The sequence below is a fragment of the Balaenoptera borealis genome (genome assembly GCF_965194805.1).
Source record: "Balaenoptera borealis genome assembly, chromosome: 13".
In the NCBI taxonomy this organism is placed as follows: Eukaryota; Metazoa; Chordata; class Mammalia; order Artiodactyla; family Balaenopteridae; genus Balaenoptera; species Balaenoptera borealis.
Genome location: NC_138870.1, coordinates 41,293,789 through 41,320,886, shown reverse-complemented (window position 1 = coordinate 41,320,886; position 27,098 = coordinate 41,293,789). Strand labels below are relative to the sequence as shown.

At 39.2% G+C, this 27,098-nt stretch overlaps 2 protein-coding genes across 2 annotated transcripts; both read left to right on the top strand.

Moving 5' to 3' along the window:
• The first annotated feature begins 467 nt into the window (after window positions 1-467).
• On the top strand, window positions 468-11,539 carry LALBA (lactalbumin alpha). The gene is made up of 3 exons (XM_082352570.1): window positions 468-8,218; window positions 8,553-8,711; window positions 9,189-11,539. Exons 1-3 carry the CDS (start codon window positions 8,086-8,088, stop codon window positions 9,266-9,268), a joined length of 372 nt encoding a protein of 123 aa, XP_082208696.1. The 5' UTR covers window positions 468-8,085; the 3' UTR covers window positions 9,269-11,539.
• Window positions 11,540-15,579: 4,040 nt separating this feature from the next.
• Window positions 15,580-26,590, top strand: LOC309610079 (olfactory receptor 8S1-like). The gene has a single exon (XM_082352538.1). It carries the CDS (start codon window positions 19,068-19,070, stop codon window positions 19,935-19,937), a length of 870 nt encoding a protein of 289 aa, XP_082208664.1. The 5' UTR covers window positions 15,580-19,067; the 3' UTR covers window positions 19,938-26,590.
• Window positions 26,591-27,098: the final 508 nt, after the last annotated feature.

Genomic DNA, 27,098 nt, shown 5'->3' with positions numbered 1-27,098 from the left:
TCACAGGAACTTAGTCCACAGCCCAGGGCAGGAGAAATTTTACACAAGACCCCCCTATTGGAAAGCCTAATCTATAGGACTAGCATTTCTTATCCATCCCTCTTACATATGGTTCAAGGTCATCCTCTCACTCCCAGCCATATTTTCAACCATACTTGCTTAATGTGATGGAATTCTTATTACTGTCCTTCATGTACTCCTCCAATGCCTCTGGATGGAGTGGAGGAGAAATGCAGTGGCAGCACTTCTGCTGTGTTTCTACATGTATCTCTGCTATCAGGAATTTCTGCTCAACTCTCTTGGCACACCAAGATCCTCCACAATTGTTTCACTCATGGTAATGATGCCGAAAACTTGACACCAATGCTGAATCAAATCTCAGAGACAGAGTTTTGGGTGAAGCAGAAAAGAATAGCTTTATTGCTTTGCAAGGCCCAACCCGGGAGGATTTGGTGAGGAGTTTCAAGGGTGAGGTTGCTGATAATAGGGTGTGTGCAGTGCCTGCACTCCTTTAATCTGGTCTCAGGTAGTCTCCTGATGAGCTTTTCTGGTTCCTTAATTTGGTGTCAGGTGGTCTTCTCTGGAATGAAGAATGCTAACATCTTCCATTTGTTGGGGGTTTTAGTTCTATAAAGAGCTCAAAGATATTGTTATGTGTATCCCTTGAGGTGGAACCAGGACACTCCCCCAAGTCTGCACTATTGTTTCTTGGCTGCTCCTCCCTTGTCTCTGCACCCCCTCCTTTCCCTGCTTAGCAACTTTTTGAATCTACCCTTTAGAACTCAGGGAAGGTCATGGAGGCTGGAGTCTATTCCCTACAAACAAGAAACAGGTGACACGGAAAGGCTTCTGTGCCCAGAAGCCCCATAGGGTCCTGTTCAGTTTCAGTACTTCATATAGTGGTAATCCATGGTACGGAATATAGGATAAAACTGAGGAGTTTGCCTTTATTCTGAAGAGTTGTAGAATATAACGGTTTGGAATACCTTCAGTTTGGAAACCTTAAATTGTTCAGTTGGGATGGGTACCCACTGCAATATAAGAAATCAGGTTTATTCTGCACCTTTTTCCAATCCCTGCATGCCTCACGACCACCACACCTCAGACCACTGTGCTTTTTTATTCTTTATTCCCAAAAAACATTGAGCCCCTTATCTTCAGGGAGGCAAATCTGAGACTGGCACTCCTGTCACTTGGCTGCCTTGTGAATAAGCCCTCTGTGTGCTGCAAACCTCAGTGTCTCAGTGTTTTGGTTGCTGCCCATCAGGCAAAACCAAGCTGGTTCAGTAACACTAGGACATCAGGAGTTCACAAATGAATTCATCTAGAGAAATGACAAATTTGTCAAAGAGAGTTGGATCTTGAGAGAAAATTTTCTTCTGTGGCAGCCGTGTGGCTGACAGGGTCTTGGTGCTCTGGCTTGGTGTCAGGCCTGAACCTCTGAAGTGGGAGAGCCTAGTTCAGGACATTGGACAACCAGAGACCTCCCAGCCCCAAGTAATATCAATCAGCAAGAGCTCTCCCAGAGATCTCCATCTCAATGCTAAGACCCAGCTTCACCCAACAGCCAGCAAGCTCCAATGCTGGACACCCCAGGCCAACCACCTAGCAAGACAGGAACACAACCTCACCCATTAACAGAGAGGCTGCCAAAATCATACTAAGTTCACAGACACCCCAAGATACACCATTGGACGTGGCCCTGCTCACCAGAAAGAAAGGATGCAGCCCCACCCACCAGAACACAAGCACCAGTCCCCCCCACCAGGAAGCCTACACAAGCCACTGAACCAACCTCACCCACTGGAGACAGATACCAAAAACAATGGGAACTATGGACCTGCAGCCTGCAAAAAGGAGACCCCAAACACAGTAAGTTAAGCAAAATGAGAAGACAGAGAAACACACAGCAGATGGAGGAGCAAGGTAAAAAGCCACCAGACCAAACAAATGAAGAGGAAATAGGCAGTCTACCTGAAAAAGAATTCAGAATAATGACAGTAAAGATGATCCAAAATCTTGGAAATAGAATGGAGAAAATACAAGAAATGTTTAACAAGGACTTAGAAGAACTAAAGAGCAAATAAACATGATGAACAACACAATAAATGAAATTAAAAATTCTCTAGAAGGAATCAATAGCAGAATAACTGAGGCAGAAGAACAGATAAGTGACCTGGAAGATAAAATAGGGGAAACAACTACGGCAGAGCAGAATAAAGAAAAAAGAATGAAAAGAATTGAGGACAGTCTCAGAGACCTCTGGGAGACATTAAATGCACCAACATTCGAATTAGGGGTCCCAGAAGAAGAAGAGGAAAAAAAAAGGGTCTGAGAAAATATTTGAAGAGATTATACATGAAAACTTCCATAACATGGGAAAGGAAATAGTCAATCAAGTCTAGGAAGAACAGAGATCCCATACAGGAAAAATCCAAGGAGAAACACGCCAAGACACATATTAATCAAACCATCAAAAATTAAATACAAAGAAAAAATATTAAAAGCAGTGAGGGAAAAGCAACAGATAACACACAAGGGAATCCCCATAAGGTTAACAGCTGATCTTTCAGCAAATCTCTGCAAGCCAGAAGGGAGTGGCAGGACATATTTAAAGTGATGAACGATTACTCTACCCAGCAAGGATCTCATTCAAATTTGATGGAAAATTAAAACCTTTACAGACAAGCAAAAGTTAAGAGAATTTAGCACCACGAAACCACAGCTTTACAACAAATGCCAAAGGAACTTCTCTAGGCAGGAGACACAAGCGAAGGAAAAGACCTACAAAAACAAACCCCAAATATTAAGAACATGGTAACAGGAACATACATATTGATAATTACCTTAAATGTAAATGGATTAAATGCTCCAACCAAAAGACATAGACTGGCTGAATAGATACAAAAACAAGACCTGTGTATATGCTGTCTACAAGATACCCACTTCAGACCTAGGGACACATACAGACTGAAAGTGAGGGGATGGAAAAAGATATTCCATGCAAATGGAAATCAAAAGAAAGCTGGAGTAGCAATTCTCATATCAGACAAAATAGACTTTAAAATAAAGACTATTACAAGAGACAAAGAAGGACACTACATAATGATAAAGGGATCAATCCAAGAAGAAGATATAACAATTGTAAATATTTATGCACCCAACATAGGAGCACCTCAATACATAAGGCAAGTGCTAACAGCCATAAAAGGGGAAATTGACAGTAACACAATCATAGTGGGGGACTTTAACACCCCACTTTCACCAATGGACAGATCATCCAAAATGAAAATAAATAAGGAAACACAAGCTTTAAATGATACATTGAACAAGGTGGACGTAATTGATATTTATAGGACATTCCATCCAAAAACAACAGAATACATTGTCTTCACAAATGCTCATGGAACATTCTCCAGGATAGACCATATCTTGGGTCACAAATCAAGCCTTGGCAAACTTAAGAAAATTGAAAATGTATCAAGTATCTTTTCCGACCACAATGCTATGATACTAGATATCAATTACAGGAAAAAATCTGTAAAAAATACAAACACGTGGAGGCTAAACAATACACTACTTAATAACCAAGAGATCACTGAAGAAATCAAAGAGGAAATCAAAAAATACCTAGAAACAAATGACAATGAAAACATGATGACCCAAAACCTATGGGATGCAGCAAAAGCCATTCTAAGAGGGAAGTTTATAGCAATACAATCCTACCTCAAGAAACAGAAACATCTCAAATAAACAACCTAATCTTACACCTAAAGCAATTAGAGAAAGAAGAACACAACAACAACAACAAAAAACCCAAAGTAGCAGAAGGAAAGAAATCATAAAGATCAGATCAGAAATAAATGAAAAAGAAATGAAGGAAACAACACCGAAGATCAATAAAACTAAAAGCTGGTTCTTAGAGAATATAAACAAAACTGATAAACCACCAATGAGACTCATCAAGAAAAAAAGGGAGAAGACTCAAATCAATAGAATTAAAAATGAAAAAGAAGTAACAACTGACACTGCAGAAATATAAAGGATCATGAGAGATTACTACAAGCAACTATATGTCAATAAAGTGGACAACCTGGAAGAAATGGACAAATTCTTAGAAAAACACAGTCTTTCGAGACTGAACCAGGAAGAAATAGAAATATTAACAGACCAATCACAAGCACTGAAATTGAAACTGTGATTAAAAATCTTCTAACAAACAAGGGCCCAGGAACAGATGGCTTCATAGGTGAACTCCAGCAAATATTTAGGGAGGAGCTTACACCTATCCTTCTCAAGCTCTTCCAAAATATAGCAGAGGGAGGAACACTCCCAACCTCATTCTATGATGCCACCATCACCCTTATACCAAAGCCAGACAAAGATGTCACAAAAGAAAACTAAAGGCTAATATCACTGAGGAACACATGCAAAAATCCTCAACAAAATACTAGCAAACAGAATCCAATAGCACATTCAAAGGATCATATACCATGATCAAGTGGGGTTTATCCCAGGGATGCAAGGATTCTTCAATATACACAAATCAATGTGATACACCATATTAACAAACTGAAGGGTAAAAACCATATGCTAATCTCAATAGATGCAGAAAAATCTTTCAACATAATTCAACAGCCATTTATGATTAAAAACTCTCCAGAAAGTAGGCATAGAGGGAACCTACCTTAACACAATAGAGGCCATATATAACAAACCGACAGCCAACATTGTTCTCAATGGTGAAAAATTGAAACCATTTCCTTGAAGATCAGGAACAGGACAAGGTTGCCCACTCTCACCACCATTATTCAACATAGTTTTGGAAGTGTTATCCACAGCAATCAGAGAAGAAAAAGAAACAAAAGGAATCCAAGTCAGGAAAGAAGAAGTAAAACTGTCACTGTTTGAAGATGACATGATACTATACATAGAGAATCCTAATGATGCTACTAGAAAACTACTAGAGCTAATCAATGAATTTGGTAAAGTAGCAGGATACAAAATTAATGCACAGAAATGTGTTGCATTCCTACACACTAATACTGAAAAATCTGAAAGGGAAATTAAGAAAACACTCCCATTTACCACTGCAACAAAAAGAATCAAATACCTAGGAATAAACCTACCTAAGGGGACAAAAGACCTGTATGCAGAAAACTGTAAGACACTGATGAAAGTAATTAAAGATGAAACAAACAGATGGAGAGATATACCATGTTCTTGGATTGGAAGAATCAACATTGTGAAAATGAGTATACTACCCAAAGCAATCTACAGATTCAATGCAATCCTTGTCAAACTACCACTGGCATTTTTCACAGAACTAGAACAAAAAATTGTATAATTTGTATGGAAACACAAAAGACCCCGAATAGCCAAAGCAATCTTGAGACAGAAAAACAGAGCTGGAGGAATCAGGCGCCCTGACTTCAGACTACACTACAAAGCTACCGTAATCAAGACAGTATGGTACTGGCACAAAAACAGAAATATAGATCAATGGAACAGGATAGAAAGCCCAGAGATAAACCCACGGACCTATGGTCACCTTATCTTTGACAAAGGAGGCAAGAATATACATGTAGAAAAGACAGTGTCTTCAATAAGTGGTGCTGGGAAAACTGGACAGCTACATTTAGAAGAATGAAATTAGAACACTTCCTAACACCATACAGAAAAATAAACTCAAAATGGCTAAAGACCTAAATGTAAGGCCAGACACTATAAAACTCTCAGTGGAAAACATAGGCAGAACATTCTATGACATAAATCACAGCAAGATCCTTTTGACCCACCTCCTAGAGAAATGGAAATAAAAACAAAAATAAACAAATGGGACCTAATGAAACTTAAAAGCTTTTGCACAGAAAAGGAAACCATAAACAAGATGAAAAGACAACCTTCAGAATGGGAGAAAATATTTGCAAATGAAGCAAGTGACAAGGGATTAATCTCCAAAATTTACAAGAAGCTCATGCAGCTCAATATCAGAAAAACAAACAACCCAATCCAAAAATGGGCAGAAGACCTAAATAGACATTTCTCCAAAGAAGATATACAGATTGCCAACAAACACATGAAAGGATGCTCAACATCACTAATCACTAGAAAATTGCAAATGAAAACTACAGTGAGGTATTCACACCAGTAAGAATGGCCATCATTAAAAAATCTACAAACAATAAATGCTGGAGAGGGTGTGGAGAAAAGGGAACCCTCTTGCACTGTTGGTGGGAATGTAAATTGATACAGTCACTATGGAGAACAGTATAGAGGTTCCTCAAAAACTAAAAATAGAACTACCATATGATCCAGCAATCCCACCGCTGGGCATATACCCTGAGAAAACCATAATTCAAAAAGAGTCATGTACCACAATGTTCACTGCAGCACTATTTACAATAGCTGGGACATGAAGCAACCTAAGTGTCCATTGACAGATGAATGGATAAAGAAGATGTGGCACACATATACAATGGAAAATTACTCAGCCATAAAAAGAAACTAAACGGAGTTATTTGTAGTGAGGTGGATGGACCTAGAGTCTGTCATACAGAGTGAAGTAAGTCAGCAAGAAAAATAACAAATACTGTGTGTTAACACATATATATGGAATCTAAAAAAAAAAAAAACAACACGGTTCTGATGAGCCTAGGGGAGGGACAGGAATAAGGACACATACGTAGAGAATGGACTGAGGACACAGGGAGGGGGAAGGGTAAGCTGGGACGAAGTGGAGAGTAGCATTGACATATATACACTACCAAATGTAGAATAGGTAGCTAGTGGGAAACAATGTATCACACAGGGAGATCAGCCGGTGCTTTGTGACTACCTAGAAGGGTGGATTAAGGAGGGTGGGAGGGAGACGCAAGAGGGAGGGGATATGGGGATGTATGTATACGTATAGCTGATTCACTTTGTTATACAGTAGAAACTAACACAACATTTAAAGCAGTTATACTATAATAAAGATGTTAAAAAAAGAAAAAAGAAATCAGGTTTAGACATTGTGGTAGAGAGAATGACCCCCTGCATGAAGGAAGCTAACAGCTATTGGCACCATGACGTGAAGCTTGATGCCAGCAAGCCGAAGGAATCATCAGAACTAGTATCCTAAACTCTACTGCTCAAGGGCACTGATCCGAAAGCTCAGATCCAGAATCTTGTTTTATAGGCTCTAGATATATATTACTCCAACCTTAAAGTGCTTGAAGTCCAATCTTCCCACTGGCTTGGGCATTCTTTTTTGAACCTTCTGTGGCCAACTCTGAAGCTGTCTACAAGTTTATATGTTTATGAACAAGTCTGTTACAAGTTATTACTTTTAGGTTAACAATGTGTTATCTGGCTATTTAATGGTAGTGGTGGTTGGATGTGGGGAGGCTGATAATAGCTCATAGGGTAGCTAGATACTGTCATACACACTTTTCAAGTTCTCCATTTTCGTGAAATAGAAAGTCTCTGGGTCCACGTTATATCTGATTCTCAGTCTATGTTGCCATATTCTATCTCTATTCCTGAGCCCTCAGCCACAAACTGGCATATCAAGGAATTCTTCCTTTGTTTCATGCCTGGGTCGACTGGGCAAGTGCCAGCTCTGATCCTGGAGCCATGACAAGTGATGATATACACTCCTTTCCCAAATTCTGTATTTCTCTAAGGAGAAGGGGGAGTTGGCCATGGACCCTTTTTGTATTTTCTAATTGCTTCACTCGTATTACCCCTGAGGCCTCCTTTGTTCCTGAAGTAGGTTGGGGACATCCTGCTTCCTAGAACCAACACTACAAGAAACAAAGGTATAAACAAAGCCAAATGGGAAACAAGATCATGCTTGTAACTCTCTCTGGACAGGTAACAATACCTGGTATGGTCTAGAGATTCTGGGAAGGAAAAGAATAATGGGGTGAAATTACGGAAGGAAGCTGGCAGGATAAATGTTTCTTTGTTGGCATGACCAGTCTCTCTTCATCCTCTTCCTGGATGTAGGGCTTGATGCCAGGACCCCTGAGGCTTTCTCCACAAATAAAAGGAGGTAAAGTTGTGTGGTGACCCCATTTCAGAATCTTGGGAGCAGCCAAAATGATGTCCTTTGTCTCTCTGCTCCTGGTGGGCAACCTGTTCCATGCCATCCAGGCCGAACAATTAACAAAATGTGAGGTGTTCCAGAGGCTGAAAGACCTGGATGGCTATGGAGGCATCACTTTGCCTGAATGTGAGTTCCCTGCTATCTTGCTTTGTTCCATACTTCATCTTCTTCTGTCTTCCCCATGCTTCTCTTCCTCCTCTTTTTTTCTCTACTTTTAATTCAATTATCTAATAATCCTCTTATCTGCTCATCTGCTTACTCTCTTATTACATTTATTCACCTATCTCTCCTTTCTCTCATTGTCTGATTGTTTTTTGGAGCTCTTCATCTTATCAAGATACTCTGTGGTTGGCCATATTTGGAGATTGGCTGGAGAGCCTTTTTCTGTCTGGGAATACAGGTCCTTATTTATACTATATGTGGACATCCCTGTGATATCTCTTTTTCATCTTTCTTTCAGGGGTCTGTACCGTATTTCATACCAGTGGTTGTGACACACAAACCGTAGTAAATAACAATGGCAGCACAGAATATGGACTCTTCCAGATCAATAATAAAATTTGGTGCAGAGACAACCATATCCCTCACTCAAGGAACATCTGTGGCATCTCCTGTGACAGTGAGTGACCACTTTTACCATGTTCTTGTGTTTTTTTGGAGCCTACTCCTGGGATAATCTCCTTTTTTGGCATCAAGCGCACCTTTAACTTCACTGCCTTGGACTCCACATCAACTGTGGGACTTCAATTGTTAGTACTGAGTAAGAGGCTGTTAGAATTTTTCATTATCACCAAATCCCCAGACAGTCACTTAAAGTTCACGGGTAGATGATCTGAGCTGTTTGGGGATCTTGAAGTCTAATACCCTGCATTTTCAGAGTAAGTCAGTTGATGAAGTTGATAATTCCTCTAGAGATGCACCCAGAGAAGCGAAGGGAGTCCTTACCTAGGGGGAGGCATTATTGTACTGGATTTCTCAAATAGAAAGGCAAAAGGCATAAGCCTCTAGATCAGAGAAGGACCAGGCAAGAGGGAAACTCATTACCTTTCTGGGTAATACTTAGCTCTCTCATTTTTCCCCCTGTAACTCCTGCCAGAGTTCCTGGATGATGACCTTACTGATGACCTTATGTGTGTCAAGAAGATTCTGGATAATGTAGGAATTAACTACTGGTGAGTCCCCATTCTATTTTCTACTTTACCCTTCCCCTCCTTCTTCTCACCCTTTTAGTCCCAGCACCATTCCCCTTTCCCTCTATTTCCTGGTCTTTTAAGCTAGAATGTAGTCTTCAAAACAAAACTCATCAAGCAGACTCAGGTTTTCAGTTTTAAGCCTCACTCACTCCACTCCTGTTTAGCAATTTTCCTAACAAGTGTTCCCTAATAGCGGGCTGAGACCCAGGATTTCCTTCACCTGGATTTGAATATTTAATTCTACTTGTATAGTCCTAAACCCTAAAGCAAGCCCTTTGTACCACTGCCCTACAATTTTCTTGGAGTTTAAAAAAATGGACCTTACTCCACTAGGTGGCTCAGTGTCCCTTGCCATCTGGCTAGGAAAGTATAATTTTCACCGATACTCTTCCACCTCGTCCCTCCTGAGGATAAAGCTAGATGGAAGTTTGAACTAAGATCCGGCCAGTCAACTTGCCTTGTCTTTTTCTTCATGATCAGGTTGGCCCATAAAGCACTCTGTTCTGAGAAGCTGGATCAGTGGCGCTGCGAGAAGTGGTGAACGCCTGCTGTCTTTGCTGCTTCTGCCCTCTTTATGTTCCTGGAACTCCTCTTCCCTATGGCTACCTCGTTTTGCTTCTTTGTACTCCCTTGAAGCTAATTTGTCTCTGAGCCCTGAGCCCTGTTAGTGACACCATTGGACATGCAAGGACTATTCTCCAGGGATGAGTGACTGGTGCTCTGGAGTTTTGACCCTTGCTCAGTGCCCCCAGTGGCACTTTCATTACAACAGTGGATTCTACCTCTATCCTGAATAAAGGGCCTGATTTTGAGTGGCTGGCTGTATTTTCTTCCTGGAGGGAGAGGGAGGAAATAGGGTGAGTAGGTGGACATGGCCATGGGTCATAGCCACCTTCATCTCTGCTAAAGAGGAAATAGGCTGAACTTATAATAACTCAAAGGTACAGATTACTTTCTGTATCAATTCAATTCAATGAATATTTATTGATCGCCTAGCATATTAAAAAACTATGGAGGGGAACTAAATTTGGCTAAAAGCATCTCTTGCCTCAAAGACTCATAGGAAAGATAAGATAAACATTAATAAATAATTATAATACAAGAAAGAGTGTCATAAGTATCATGAGAGAGGTTAGAAATGTGCCCTGAGTATTCATAAGAGGAAAGATAATTTAAATTTGGTGTGGGGCCGTGGGGAAAGGGCTCAAGGAAAGATTCATGACAGAAGTGACATTTAAGCTTGTTTGAAGTTGGGATTTTGACAGGTAGAGATGTAGGGTGGGAAAAGAACAGCAAGGGCAGGGGCTCCAAGAATCTGAAATGGGTGACTTGAGGGGGGTTGAGGTATTTCTTTACCCCTGAGATAATGAAATACCTTTCATAAATTGCTGTGAGACGAACTCTTTCTAAAAACAATAGATGAGAACAGCTCAGCAATTGAAGAATCTGGACACCTGGGGCCTTTTTGTTGGAACCCTGCACCCATTACCCCTTCTTGCTGCTTTGCTGGTCTTGAAGGAGGAATTTTGCAGAACTGTATTCTAATTTGATTATGAGAAATGTGAAAGAAGGAGAGTCAGGAGATTTGAGTCCTAAAGTCTGTTTCTGTTTCTCATTGATGGTCCAAAGCTGGGCAAGTCATCTCTGTCTCCGGGGCTCAATTTCCTCATCTTTAAATGACAGTTTTAGTCTAGTGATTTTTCTGAGATCTCTTCCTGCTTTGAGAATCCAGCATTCCAAGACTCCAGTTTGAATTACCCCATTTCTGTATTAGCTAAGTTATATCTTCTAATTCCCTCCTCCTACCTTCTATACCCACTGGGGCTTTAGGCATTCAGACCGTATTTCTTTTGTCCCAGAGATCAGCAGCTCCCAAATGAATTCCCCATGGCCTGTTTAGGGACCTATAGGGCCAGGCAAGGGGTGGACAGGCCATCCCTCTCCTATACTTAATGAAAACAAACTCTCAGGAAATAACTTGATATTCATCATATGATTTTAGTCTGAATTTGAACACAATGTGACACATCTCCCAGGGGTATTGCATGCTATTCCCTCCCTAATTATGGGACAAAAGGCTTTCCCCCAAGTCTACAGGGTTTTAGGAATAAACCCTGTGCATGGTGGTGTGTGGGAGGGCAGGATTGAACGGCCACTCCTCCCACTGATCTCACACATCTACTTACTACTTTGCCTCAGTTACACCCTCAGGAAGGTATATGCTCTGGAAAATATAAGGGACCAGCTCCACCAAGTGGGCAGAGCAGAAATGCAACTAAAGCTGGGACTGTTTTGCTCAGCTCCATAGCCCTGGCCTTCATTCTACAGAGAAATATCTTGATCTTGGAAATTTCACCTGTGAATGTACCATATATGAGGCCATGATTTCCAGAGGGTTTTGCTGAAGGAAACTGACAATTGCAGAGAGGATCTTAGCCTGAGGGTCAAAGGATCAAGAACAGGTAGAAGCTAGGGAGCTGGCATGGATGTGGTCTTGACTGATGCAGACCTCTCTGCCTTTGGGTAGAAGCAGGACAGAAAACTGCTGTTGTTCTCTTTCAGAGAACCCTCTTGGGAGCTGAATGGGAGGTGGGGTGGTAGCTGAGAATTTGTTCTGCTTTCTCTAACTCCTTCTCCTTCCTCTAGGCCTGGAAAAACTCCTGAACCAGGCAGGGATCAGAAGTGACCCAGACTAAGGTGGGTGGTGGAGAAACTCAGGGCAGAGGCTGTCAGAGTGCACACGTTTCACCGAGCTCTGTGTGAGGAGGACCCTGGATGGTGTCCCAAAATATGGACTCTTTTTCTCTCCTGATCTCTCCTCCATGCTACTTTCCTCTGTCATCTATATTGTCATGAAGGCAGGAATTTTACTGGACAAAATTGTTTCTTTTCATATGTTCCTTTTCTCACCCCCTCCTTCTCTCTCATTCATTCTTTTTTTTTCCACACTAATTGAGAGCATATTAAATGACAGGACATACTAGACACTGGGGATACAGAATCTGTTAGGGGTTTTGCTCTCAAGACTTACACTTTAGAGGAGGATACTCCCTCCTGTTTCCTAGAATCATGCAACAGAAAGGACTCTTCAGACAGATCCATTGCTCATTCCTGCATTCACTCCTTAATCAACAAATAGTTATTGAGGATTTATTATTTGCTACGTTCTATTTAAGTGTTACTTGTTAAGAACAAAGACAGCAGGAGACACACTTATTTTATTTCATTTCTTTCTAAGTTACTCTGGAGCTGTAGATTTTGCCAGAGATTTTTTGGTATGGGAACAAAGGAGGAATTGGGTCTCAGTACTAAGAAGGGACTCTCCCAGAATTAAGTGGGATATTTACTAGTGGTCAGATAGGTTGATTTACACTTTGTGCATAGACAAAAGTAAAAGAGTGCAGGAGAGGCAAAAGGGGAGGGGTAGAAAGGACAAGAAATGAGAGGAAAAAGCAATAGCTGTGGAAATGGCTGGTGAAGCTGTGAAGATTTTCTTCACTTTTTTTCCCCAGTTTTATAGAGAGATAATTGACATACATTTCTGTACAATTTCAAGGTATATAGCATGATGGTTTGATGGTTCTATATATATATATATGAGTATTGCAATAGGTTCAGTTAGTATCCATTATCTCAAAATTCCTAATTAGGAAAATCCTGAAAGTTCCCTCTGATGGAGAAAATTTTCACACATTGAGGTATGGGGAAGTAATTTTGGCTTATACATTGTTCAGCCTGAACTTTGTGTGAACTAGAACAGCGTGTTAAACACACACAGCACATCTGCTTTAACCATTAAGGTAAAGAATGTCTGCTTTGAAGATAAGGATAAAAAGCTCCTTTCTTATGACATCCACGTTAACACTCTCTCGAAGATAAGGTTCTCTTCCCAGACACCAGGGTCCTGCTGTCTCACTCTATATACACTAAACCTGTCTTTTTTGGAAACTTGAAGACATATACCCCTGTCATGTTTGATGTATGTTCTTTGTTCTGATAAGGTATGTGTCTATGCTAAAAACCATGCTTCAACGGAGCAGTTTCTCAGAGTTATCTGAGAGGCTGTCTCTTGGGCTACAGTCCTCAGTTTGGCTCAAATAAAACTCTTTTCTATTCCTAAAAAAAAAAAAAAAAAATCCATCATCTCATAAAGATACAATATAAAGAAAAGAAAGAAGAAAAAGGAAAAAAGAAAGAACTTTTCTCCTGGTGATGAGAACTCTAAGGATTTACTCCCTTAACAGATTTCCTATGTATCATACAGCAGTGTTAACTATAGTCATCATGTTGTACATCACCTTCCTAGTGCTTACACTGGAAATTTGTACCTTTTGGTCACCTTCTTCCAATCCCCCTTCCTCCCACCCTCCATCCCTGATCTCTCACATGTCTGATCTCTTTTTCTATTAGTTTGGTTTTTCCCTAGGTTCCGCATATAAGTAAGATCATATTGTATTTGTCTTTCTTTGTCTGACTTGTTTCACTCAGCACAATACCTTCAAGGTCCATTCATGTTGTCAAAAATGGTAGAATTTCCTCATTTTTATGGCTGAATAATATTCCATTGCTTTATCCATAACTTCTTTATCCATTTATCCATTGATGTATGCTTAGCTTCTTTCCATGTCTTGACTACTGTAAATAATGCTGCTATGAACATGGGGGTGCAGATTATCTTTTTGAGTTAGTGTTTTCATTTCCTTTGGATATATTCCCAGGAGTTGAATTGCTGGATCCTATGGTGGTTCTATTTTTAGTTTTTTGAAGATCCTCCATACTGTTTTTGAGAGGATTTTCTTGTGTAGTGACTGGGTTCCCTGTGGATGGGTGCCATCAGTTCTGTGGAGGTTTGCCCGTCTCGTTTGACTGGGGGAGGGCATTGGAGTCAGAGGAACTAAGGCTTCTGTCTTGGACAAGAATTCAGGCTAAGATAGCTTAGTGGTGATAGCTCTTTCTGTCTCCTCTTCCTTCCCATAACTTTTCCTCCTATTATGAGGAGTTAGTAGAGCCTGACTTAGAAGGTAAGCCTGGGATTCCTGCCCAGCAACCTCCCCAGAGCTGCCTTCCCCTCCTGGTTCTTCAGAACTGTAGATAAGGTGCTTTAGCAGTGGGGTCACCACACTGTACTGCACTGACAGCACTTGCTCCAGGGCTGAGTCGGAAGCTGGAGTCATGTACCTTGAAAGGAATTGCACAAAGGAGTAAACTGAGCTCAGGACAGTGAACACAATGCTGTTGGAAGCCACAGTCCATCCCATCCCGGACTCTGCAAAAAGTGTCCTCAGAGCTAAATCAACCACTAATGGTAGAAACATCTAGAAATGACTGAATTATCAGTGAGAAGTCAGTCATTTCTGCCTTCAAACGCCTCCATACATGAGTGATCTTACACAAAACATTATAGGAGCTGCCCCGAGGAAAAAGGAGGTTCTGCAGTATATCAAGTGCTACAGGTCAGAACTGAAAACAATTTCATACATTTCTGTAGCACTTCATACTTTTTAAAGTGTCTTTCCTTAATAGTTATGATGATAATATGAGGATTTTTTCCTCTTCTTTTCCCTATATATACAACTATATGTTCCCACCTTGTGGTGATTGTTCCTTATAAAACTGTATGCTAGTCCAATAATGCTGTCATTTTCCCTAACATTTATGGCTCTGGGAATTACCCAAGAATCACAGCACATTATTTTTATAATGCTTAGTGGAATAAACATTTGTCCTTTTAGATGCATTTTTCTTTGCCTTAGAAAAGAAACCAAAGTTTGTAAATAAAGTGAAAGATAAAAATGTGTTTAGCACAAGATGTGAATCCAAAATAATAAGATTAAATTTTTGGATGCATCTTGTTAAGTGTCACTGGGAGTATTTCCCAAAGAAGCATTAAATTTTGTTGTTGTTGTTGTTGCAATTGTGCTATTATCATTGGAACATTCTTTGTGGGTTCTGGTGTGCTTGGTTAAAAAGATATTCATTTCACTGTCATTTTTTATCTTTTAATTTATCCCTTCTAACATTTCTGTGAAGTAGGTGGGAGAAATCTTATCATCCCCTTATGGCAAATGAGGAAACTGAGACAAAGAGAGCTGAAAAGATTTGTCCACAGGCTCAGGTGAGCTCTCCTGGACAATTCCTTATCCTTTCCCACCCCTGACTTCACTTCAAGTAACAAGCAGGCCTGGAAAAAGTCCTGAACCAGGCAGGGATAGGAAGTGGCCCAGGCTAAGGTGGGTGGTGGAGAGACTCAGGGCAGGGGCTGTCAGAGTGCACATGAAAAGCTCCTCAAGATCACATCTTGGGTCACAAATCAAGCTACAGTAAATTTAAGAATATTGAAGTCATATCAAGCTTCTCTTGGACCACACCAGTCTAGACAAGTGGACTTGAGTTTTCCAATTTTCTTGGAAGCTTATTTGTTTGCTTTCTTAATAAATATTAAGGATTATTTTTATTCTAGAGCTAATGTTATTAATAATCTTAAAATTAATTTTAATAAATAAATGGAAGTTTGTTTTGTATCAGGATGATGATAACTTAAGCAAATGATTCCTCACATCACATCTCAATCTGTGAGCACTCAAAATTCAACAGAGCAACTATGTAGGCTGAATCTACACAGATGCATCATACAAAGGGAGTCAAATTGTTTAGAAAAAATGAGTTCACTGATTTTTTTTTCTTCTCTTTACTAATTTGATAATAACTTAGAGAGTCAGCAACTCACTTACAGGTAAATTCCCATTGCCTCGTAAGGACCAGTCAAATATTCTTGGCCCAGTCTGTCTCCAATCAACTCTCTCTAGTGAGTCATGTGTGGTGCTTCATGGTCATTACATCAATCTAATAGTTCCAAAGGCCACATCTAGGCAAGCTTTATGAATTTTGACTTGCTGACATTCTTGAATACAGTTGCTAAAGTTCTTAAGTACAAGATTGGCTTCAAATTGTGACTACTGGGAATAGCAGAGCTGTCATTCCCCTAAACTGCTAAGCCAGGGAGTTAATGTTCAGGCTGTCTAAACACAGCCATTCTAGAATTAGCTAGAACAGATAACCACGTGAGTGGCTGAGACATGCTATAAAGAAACATGTGGAAATCCAAGTGAAGAGATGCCTGGAAGAAGGCATTTGAGATCATTTGAAAGAAGCAACTGTCCTGTGGCTATTTCATGTTGTTAGTGCTGACTCTAGTAATATATTTAATTATCAATAGTATTTCACAAACTTAACCATGTTTCAGGATGCAGAAAACTACCTTCTCCCATTCATTTTCTTAGAAGCTAGCTTTATTTATTTATTTTTAAGATGCTACCAGAATACTACTAGAGCTAATCAATGAATTTGGTAAAGTAGCAGGATACAAAATTAATGCACAGAAATTTCTTGCATTCCTATATGCTAATGATGAAAAATCTGAAAGAGAAATTAAGGAAACACTCCCATTTACCATTGCAACAAAAAGAATAAAATACCTAGGAATAAACCTACCTAAGGGGACAAAAGACCTGTATGCAGAAAACTATAAGACACTGATGAAAGAAATTAAAGACGATACAAACAGATGGAGAGATATACCATGTTCTGGGATTGGAAGAATCAACACTGTGAAAACGACTATACTACCCAAAGCAATCTACAGATTCAATGCAATCCCTATCAAACTACCACTGGCATTTTTCACAGAACTAGAACAAAAAATTTTATAATTTGTATGGAAACACAAAAGACCCCAAATAACCAAAGCAATCTTGAGAAAGAAAAACAGAGCTGGAGGAATCAGGCTCCCTGACTTCAGACTATACTACAAAGCTACAGTAATCAAGACAGTATGGTACTGGCACATAAACAGAAATATAGATCAATGGAACAGGATAGAAAGCCCAGAGATAAACCCACGCACATATGGTCACCTTATCTTTGATAGAATCTAGCTTTAAATCACACTCCTGCACCTTCTTGGGCATCAGGTTGCCTTGCTGGACAGAATTTACAGGTAATCAGAATTTGGGTTATGAGAAGGGCTTTGAAGCCAGGATCATGGATGAAGAATTAGTAAGTAAGGGCTCACCCCTACTAGGTAATTAAATCTGGGACAGATCTTGCATTATCAGGTACCAAGCAACTCACGATTAGGCAAAACCAGGAATCAAGCTGGGATACCATGATGAATCCTGAGAGTTACCTAAAGCATAGGCCCTACACTATCAGACCAGAGTTAGAAACTGGGTAACCATGTTTAACTAGACTCCCTGATGTTATAAACTCGTTGTAGAGTCTTAGAAAAAAAGTAGAATCTAAGGACAGGAATATAATCTAGTCATGAAAAGGGACTGGACCTGAACACAGAAAGTGTATAAGGATCAAGATCAGAGAAGTACACACCTGAGGTACATACAGGACTGAATGTTTTAAGCAGCCTTTCTAGACTGGAGAATGAAAGGTGAGATCTGCTTCCTTTGGGACAGAGTAAATAGCAACTGGTGATTTCAATGGAAGATAGGGGCCCCATCAAGCACCAGCTGTCGCAGGACTGAGAGGGTGAGTTCCTGATCTTCTCTTACATTGTCTCTTTTCTACCCAGTCTCAGGGAATTGTCCAGAGTCTTGTTCTAGAGAGGGTCTTCTCTCTTGGCTGCTCCTCTGAGCACTGGCATAATTTCCATTCATGTCCTTTGCTTCCTTCTTTGTCCGGAGTTTTCTGCCCAACTGAGTTATGCATCCTTCCCAGAAAGTAATGTAAGGGCAAGTGCCAAAGATACACAGAGAGTCCCTAATACTTCCTGTCTCATTTACAGCCGCTCTTCCTTTCAAGAACAATCACCTGCCCTCCCCTTCTGAGTGAAATTGCCCACAGTGATTGTAAAATGGTTTAACTTTGGACGGGAACAACTCAAGAGTGATTTCAAAATGCCAGTCTTCAGCTACCTTGGTGATCTCTACATGATTTTCTTATACCTCCTTTACAAAACAAGTACAGTAATTGTCAGAGCAAAAACTTGAATTCCTGCTAGTGCATCACCCTGCAAGAGGATTTATTAATTACCTGACTTCTGCCTACAATTGTAGCCTACTGTAATAATAATGATGAAAATAATCATCATAATAATGAGTTTTATGTAGGCATTTTTCTAAATACTTTATATGTTATATATTTTATTCTTACAAAAACCCTATGAGATGGGTACAATTATTATCACATTTTACAAGCAAGAAAACTGAGATACAGAACAATCAAGTCATTTGTACAAGGTCTCACAAGTAATTAGTGGTGGAGCTGAGATTTGAACCTAGACTGATTCTTACCTGTAAGTGACTATGCTGTGCTGCTCATTCATAATATAGGGTCCAGCTGAAAAGAGCTATCTCATTTCCTATCTTCACCTTTGATTGCACTGTTCTCTCAATCTGCATGTCTCTCTAGAGAAACTTTACTCTTTCTTTAAATCTTTTCTCAAAGACCTCAACATTAACTCATTAGTAGCTCTTCCAAAAATCAACTCTAGACTTCCCATTGCACTAATCATAATAGTTTCTAATTACCTGCATTCATATTTGTGTCTCACTGAAGTGCAACCTTTAAAATGAGTGAGACCATGCTTAGGTCTTCATTATATTTAAAGTGACTGACATAAAATATGGCCTACTGTAGAAGATATACATTTATTTGCTGATTAATGGTATAATAAAAGAGAATCAATGCAATGTGAAAACTATTTGGAGGATAAAGGAAACTTCACTGCGATGATTTTTTATATAACTTTTAGGAAACAGCCTTTGTGAATGGCTTCGGGGAACCACAGCACCATCACTAAATTCTTTCTCCTTGGGCTGTCTCCTGACTTCCACATCCAGGCTGTGCTCTTTGTGTTGTTCCTAGAGATTCACTTCCTGACCATAATGGGGAACTTTATGATGGTGCTGGTGATCAGGGCTGATTCTCACCTCCACACGCCCATGTATTTCTTCCTGAGTCATCTCTTTTTCCTGGATCTTTGTTTATCCTCAGTCACTGTGCCCAAGATGCTGAAGGACCTCCTGTCTGAGACAAAAACCATCTCAGTAAAGGGCTGCCTGGTTCAAGGCTTCTTTGTGTTTATTACTGTAGGGACTGAAGGCTGTCTGCTCTCAGTGATGGTCTATGACCGCTATGCCACCATCTGCCACTTTCTATTCTATGCACAGATGATGAAGAAACAGCTGTGTGTGCAGCTTGTGTGGGGCTCATGGGGTTTGGGTGCTTTAAGCACATTTATTAACACCCTTCTAGCTGCCAACTTGCACTTCTGTGAGAATCATACCATTAGCCGCTATAGCTGTGAGGTGCCCTCTCTCTTGTCTCTGTCCTGCTCCGATGTCTCCACCAACCTCATAGTCCTGCTTTGCTCCAGCCTGATGCATGGGTTTGGGACCCTCCTCCCAACAGTCTCCTCCTATGCTCGTATAGTCTCCACCATCCTGAGCATCAGCTCCACCGCAGGCAGAAGCAAGGTCTTCTCCACCTGCTCCACCCACCTCACCGCAGTGAGTTTCTTCTTTGGCTCAGGGTTTCTCTGCTACCTCATGCCAACTTCAGGATCCCCTCTGGAGTTGATCTTTTCTGTGCAGTATGGTGTGGTCACTCCCATGCTGATCCTCTTGTCTACAGCCTGAAGAAAAAGGAGGTCAAGGCAGCTGTGAGAAGAACACTGGGAAAGTACTTGTCATGTTCCAGATAAAAAAATAAAGCCAGAGGAAAATGAAGAATCAGGATAATATGATATTGTGAGAGTTCACATTAAGAAAAACCTCCTGGCTCAACACAATGTCAGATACTACAAGGTAAATTAACCGTGCAAAGAAGTGAACACAGAGATATTAGAGAGGTGTTAGCTTAGGCCAAATAGAGGGAAAACAATGGGTTAAACAACTAACTTAATCCAGAAAATGTGGTCTTGAAAGTATTGATTCGTCATTCTCAGTACTCCCCAAATAATCACTTAGTTCTGCTTAATAGGTAAAATACTTGTTTTGAATCATTACTTTTAATTGAATTTAGGGAAAGTCACTGAAAGCTGTAATTTCACTATTAAGAGAGTATTCAGATATTGGGTAAAAGGAGTCATAGATTTTTGGATCAGGATATAGGAGAAAAATGAACATCAACTGGAGTGGGCCCTTGGAGACAGGCAAAAAGAAGGAGGTAAAGGTTCTGAAGACAATGAGTTCCCATATTAGGACAGAGGACAGGCTCACATAAAACCTTCCAAGGATGCTGCTATTTCTTGCCAGCATTGGCTCATGCAAAATTCCACATCTCAAGCTGCACAGGAGTCCTGATCATTCTCCTTTCCAGACTCTACCTGGGCACACATCCCTAAAGAGGAGGACTCTCTTAGGAAGATGCAACAAGGAAAACAGACCCACTGGTACAATGTAGAACTGCTGGTGACCTAAGCTGTGGTTTGTTTCAAGATGGTCCCTGAACCAGCACCTGCCTGCCCTGCAGGTGAAAGTCAGGTTTTCTCATCAGAACTCCGCAATAAAGCTCAGAAATGAGACCAGGATAGGATAGGAGGGGTCAACAATCACTTTTTTTAACATGGGAAAACAGTGTGGGTTCTGGGCAGAATTTAAAAACTGAACAGTGTAGATGATCTCTACCTACCCTTTGTGCCCCCAGTTCCTTTTCGTCCAGTTCTGTTCTCTACTCTCTGCAGAACTTTCCCAGCATCTCACTAGCTGCTTACTTTATCAATAACAAGTTACTCAAAAGGAAACATTAAATGTCCTCTTTTCTAATAACAAATTTCTAACACAATACATTCTTTAAGTCATAATGCAAATTTTGTATAGATACATTTCATTGCCTCTAATATCATTTTATGTATTTCTCCTTTGCAAAAATAATTTCAAAAATTATTAACCAGTTGCATTTTCTCCTACAGACTATATTCTAAAAAGTGCTTATCAGCAAGTAGACAGTGTTACACGACATATTAAATATGTTTTTAGAAACTTCGTTACCTTTAAGCTGTTTTATTCACATATGATTATATTTTTTGGTCTAGGAGCTTGTCAATCATAGCACCTACCACATATTCCTTTCTGTATAGTGATAAATTACTCTACTGCCAGTGGAATCAGAATGTATAGATTAAATTAGTTGAAGTTGCATTTCATTTAATTTTCACTGTATTTAAAACATAATAATTTGATCCTCTAATACTAGCATGCTTAATTTTCCAATGAAAAATATAGTTTTTCAAAAGTCTACAAGGAGAGGAAAGAGTTTTCATTCTACTCTACTTTCAGTCATCTCTGACCTAGGTAGGGGAGGAACATACGAGGAAGAATTGTGTGGCCAAGTAAAACTGCACTTTCCCACAGAATTAAGACATTGTAGCCTCCCTCATTCTTCTCTTCTCTCCCAAGATTTTTTACATAGATTGGGAAATGGGTGTGATGTGGTAGTTGATGATGGCAAATCTGTACTGACACCTCATAAGTAAGTCCAGGAAAAAAGGGTCTGGCCCCAACTGTTGTCAATATTCTTTAAAATATATGCCACTCTCTCTGTGAACTCTATTATCAATTTTAGCATGGCAGGAAAAGTTCAAATCAACATCTTTTATAATATTTTGCATTTTTATGCCCAGTAACAATCATACAATATGCTCAATAGTGTATCCAGATTTATCTACTGAATATTATTATATCATTAATTTTTCCATGTTAATGCTAGTGAATTGCTAACTTTTGTTTTAGTCAATGAATCGCCGCTTATGACCCAGGCTCTTTTGAAGCTGCTGCCTCTGCACTGGGACTTGGAGCAAGTGAGTTTATGTGTGAGTCCTTCAATAGTTGAGTCTCCATTTCCCACAGCCCTCTGGCTCTTGAGCTCTGCTGGTTTTCAAAGCCAGACACTATGGGGGCACATTTTCCTAGTGCAAGTCCCCCAGGCTGGGGAGCCTGACATGAGGCTTGAACCCCTCACTCCTCAGGAGGGACACTCCTCACCACAGTGGTGATATCCCTCCTGCTTGTGGGTCACTGCACTGGGGATGTAGGTTGTGACTAGACTGCATCTCTGCCCCTCTTACCCATCTTGATGTGACCTTTCCTTTATATCCTTAGTTGTAGAAAGCCTGTTCTGCTAGTCTTCAGGTTGTTCTCAGAGATAGTTCTCGGGTTGTTCTATATGTAGTTGCAGTTTTGATATGTCCATGGGAGAAAGTGAGCTCAGGATCTTTCTACTCTGGCTTCTTAATCCAATTCCTCAAGTAACCCTATACCACATCTTCTTTATCCATTCAACCATTGATGGACATTTAGATTGTTTCCATACCTTGGTTATTGTAAATAGTGCTGCAATGAACATAGGGGTGCAAGTATCTTTTCAAAGTAGTGTTTTCATTTTCTTTGGATAGATACTCAGAAGTGGAATTGCTGGATCATATGGTAGTTCTAGTATTAATTTTTGAGGAATCTCCATACTGTTTTCCATAGCGGTTATACCAATTCACATTCCACCAACAATGCATGAGAGTTCCACATGATTTCACTTATAAGTGTAATCTAAAAAACAAAACAAGACAAACAAAACAAAACAAATGTCAGACTCATAGATACAGAAAACAAATTGGTGGTTGCCAGAGGAGAGGGGGATTGAGAGGCATGAAATGGGTGAAGGGAATCAAGAGGCACAAACTTCAGTTATAAAACAAATGTCATGGATATGTAATGTACAGCGTAGGAAACACAGTCTACTAACTTTGTATGGAGACAGATGGCAGCTAGACTTATTGTAGTGATCATTTCACAATGTATACAAATGTCAAATCACTATGTAGTACACATGAAACTAATATAATATGGTGTAATCAATTATAGTTAAATAAAAATAAATAAGAATAAATAATTTTTAAGTGTGTAAATGACTGATTATGGTGTGTGTATAGCATTGTCTCATAGTGATTTAAATTGCATTTCCTTAATAATGTTGAGCATATACTAATTTGCTTACTGGCTATTTTGAAATCCTCTTTTGTGAAAGGACAGTTTAACTCTTTTGCCTAATTATAAATTGGCTATTTGACATTTTATTATTTATTTGAAGGAGATCTTTTTATATCCTACATATATCTTCTTACCACCTATATGAACTATATTTATCTTCTCTCAGTTGTTGGTTTATTTTCACTTTCCTAATGTTGTCATTCTCTTAATAGAAATTCTTAATTTTAATTTTAGTGAATCCCAATTAGTTAATCTTTTATTTTAGGAAATAACTGGCAAGGAAGGTACAATAAATATCATTCATCATATATTATTATACCAAAGCTACCATAACACTTTGAATCATGTTCTCGATACTTAGACACACTCACACACATATATGTGTGTGTGTGTATATATATATAAAATTAAAGATGTATTTATATAATTTTTATATGGGGCAAATAATCATATTAAACTTTCATAGAATCCTTTTATATACACATACATGCATGTATAAATTCTAAGATATATGAATAAATTAATATTATAATCAGAAAAATAAATTAAAAATAAAATACTTTACAATGCCATGTAGTTAAAAAAGAAAGAAAATATTTAGAAAAGTGGACTTGAGTATTCCAAACATCCAGCCGTTCATTACATTACCATTGCTTACTTATTTAATTGATAAGTGACAGTGGGGAAAAATATTATGCCAGAACAGTCTAGTTTGACTGAAACTTATAGTTCGTTGTAATAGATAAGTAGATATTTTCATCTATAAAACAGTTTTTTCCTACGTAAGACTATAATAAACTTATTAAACAAATGCTTTCCTAAATACACCCAAATCTTGGAGCACACAAATTGTAACAGGGCCCTGTGTGGGAATCTAATTGGATCCATCAAAGCAAGTAGATTTGAATAGACAGTTTAGGTAAATACTGTGCTTAACTTATTTTTTTCTTTTCACTTTGATCAACAAATCACTTTTATACACCAAATTTAACTGGAGGCGATTTTGCCTGAGAAATTCCTCAGAGAAGACACAACCCTTAGAGTGCAAATTGAAAACTTTTCTTTTCCCGCTTAGGGTGCCAGGCAAATACCCCTTTGGCCACTCTGCCTACTTTCATCTCCCACTAGATTCAGAAGAGCTTAGAATTAATGATTACAAGTCATTGCATCACCCAGATATTCCAAAGATCACACAGAAGAGATCCCCAGTTGTCCTAAAAAAGTCAGTGTTGCTAAAGTTCTTGACAACTAAATCCAACTTCAGGTTGTAACTATATAATATAAAAACCAATGCCCTTGATATCAACTGGCCTGCCAAGAGCATGGAATCAAACCAACAGCTGGCTAAACATAGCTACTCTGCAGACTGGTTAAATCAAAACAATACTATGTGTGGCTAAGAAGTGACATTAGAAACAGGGAAAACGAAAGCATATTTGAGACTTCTTGAAAAAGGAACTGTTCTATGGCTATTTAATTTTATTAGTGTGGAATTGAGTAAAACATTTCATCATCAGTAGGATTTTATAAATTCTACCATGATATAAGACTTAGAAACCACATTCTCTAGCTCATCTTTCTTCCTAGTAGATGAATCTAAATAAAAATCCCAGAGCCAAGTTGGAGAGCAGATTTTCTTAATGGCAAGAAATACAGGTAATGCGTGTTTGAGGTATGGGAAGGATTTTGAGTCTGGGATTATGGCTAAAAGGTTACTAACTAAGGAATCAGAACTTCCCCTTGGTTGAACTTTGGACTTGCTGGTAATGGACAGGACCAGGAAACTGACTAAACCACCAAAATAAGTTCTATGGGTGACCAAGGTCAGATTTTAGGGTGTAAAGCCAAAGCTGGAAATCATGGATAAACATTCCGTATTCTAGGAAATACAGCATTGTTGTAATCCAGACCTGAAGACTTATGAGAAACAGAGTTGAGAGACATGAACAGGATCTGGCCATGAAGGAGAAATTTGGAATATGGAGACTGAGGACAGTGTCTCAGGATAAAAGTCAAAAAGTTCATCTAAATATCTGTACAAAAGAGGAATAGAAAGGACTGAATGTTCTGTTCCTATTTTAAACAAGTGTCTGAATTTGATCAGAGAAGAAATAGTGGGTGGAGATTTCTTCCTGGGGAACAGAGAGTAGCTGCAGTGGGTGTCTCCAACAGAAGGTAAGAGCTCTGAGTCAAACTCTCACTGTCCTAAAGGATAAATTCCCAAACTTGCTTACTATGCTGTCTAGGAACGAGGTCCAGAAAGTATAGTACTGGGCAGAGTCCTCTATTCTAGCTGCTGCTACAGCCAGGATGCCCATTCATTTATTCCCTGGCATGAAACACTTTCAAGCATTCCTCTTGCTTACTTTTCTAGAGATCCAGCCTATTCTAGGATATACATACATCCTAGTAATGCTTTTCTAGGTTGGCCCAAGGGTCTACACTGAGTCTCAACCACTTTCTCTCCCGTTTGACATCTCTACAGTTTGGCAGCTACACCTATGAATGGCAATTACTGTCCTCCTTTCTGTGAAGGTACCCACAGTTATTATAAAGTGAAGACAGGCTTCACTCCAAAATAATTATAAACCTCCAATTTACCTTACAGTTAGGGTCATGAGCAGAGGAGGGCAGCTACCGTTAGTGATTTCAGTGTGATTTTCTTACACCTCTCTTCATAAAGTCACATAAAGTAATAAGAAAACAGCAGCATTAGCAGCAATAAATTTGATCTTTGATAGTGCTTCACTACATATAAGAATTTATTTGACTTTTGCCTAGACACTAGACTCAATCTCAAGAAATAATAATAATGAATTTTTTCCATGAAAGTTGCACTTTATTTTAACTTACAAAATAATGCACGCATATGATTAAAAATAAAAGATGCAGAATTATATAAAATAAAAAAGTAGTCACCAAATGTTTTTAAAACAAGCTTGGTGTGTGTGTATGGATGGAGTGGGTGGGAGATATATATATATATATAACTATATTGTCAAGCAAGTCTTAACTCAAAACTTAATTTTTTTCCAATCTCTGTTTTCCCCCTTGCTTTATCCAATATTCCTTTTCCATCCCTTAATGATCCCTCGGAATTATTTCACAACTTCCCAGTTACTTTCAATTATTAAAAGTCTGTGCACACAAATATTTTAATCTCAGACTCAACGCACATTGTACCTGTTCCCTTTTCCCCAGCATAGGCTTGACCTGTGCTTTGGGGAAGGTGCAGTGCACCAGAGGGTTTTCCCCTCTTCTGCTCCTCATCCCACTCAAAGCACTCGAAATAGAGACAAGTGGCCTTGTCTGTCTCTCGGACATCTTTTTCTTCTCCCACTTCTAAGCTGTAGATTCTCCACTGTTGGGAAAGAAAAAGAGATTAGGGTAAGAATGTTTACTCTACTGGTTGTGAATTTATCCTGTGTCTGTGAGGTATACCTGTTCAAACTCATATACCAGGTTATTATTTTTTATTATTTTTCCTCTACCATGAGGAAAATGTTCTATACATGCACTGTCCAATAAAGTAGCCACTAGACACATGTGGTTATTGAACCCTTGAAATATGGCCAGTGAGACTGAGGAACCGGATTTTTTGTTTTCCTTAATTTTAGTTAATGAAAAATCAAATTCAAATAGTCATGTGATTAGCAGCTACCACACTGGACAGCTCAGGTCCAGACGATTGTTTCTCTAAAGAAAAATCTATGCAAAAAGTAACGTTCTCATTCATTTCTCTGACTATAAAAGCTAAATGTATAATCTAAGAATGTTTTTATGACTAATTACATTTATGTTTTTTAAAAAATTTAT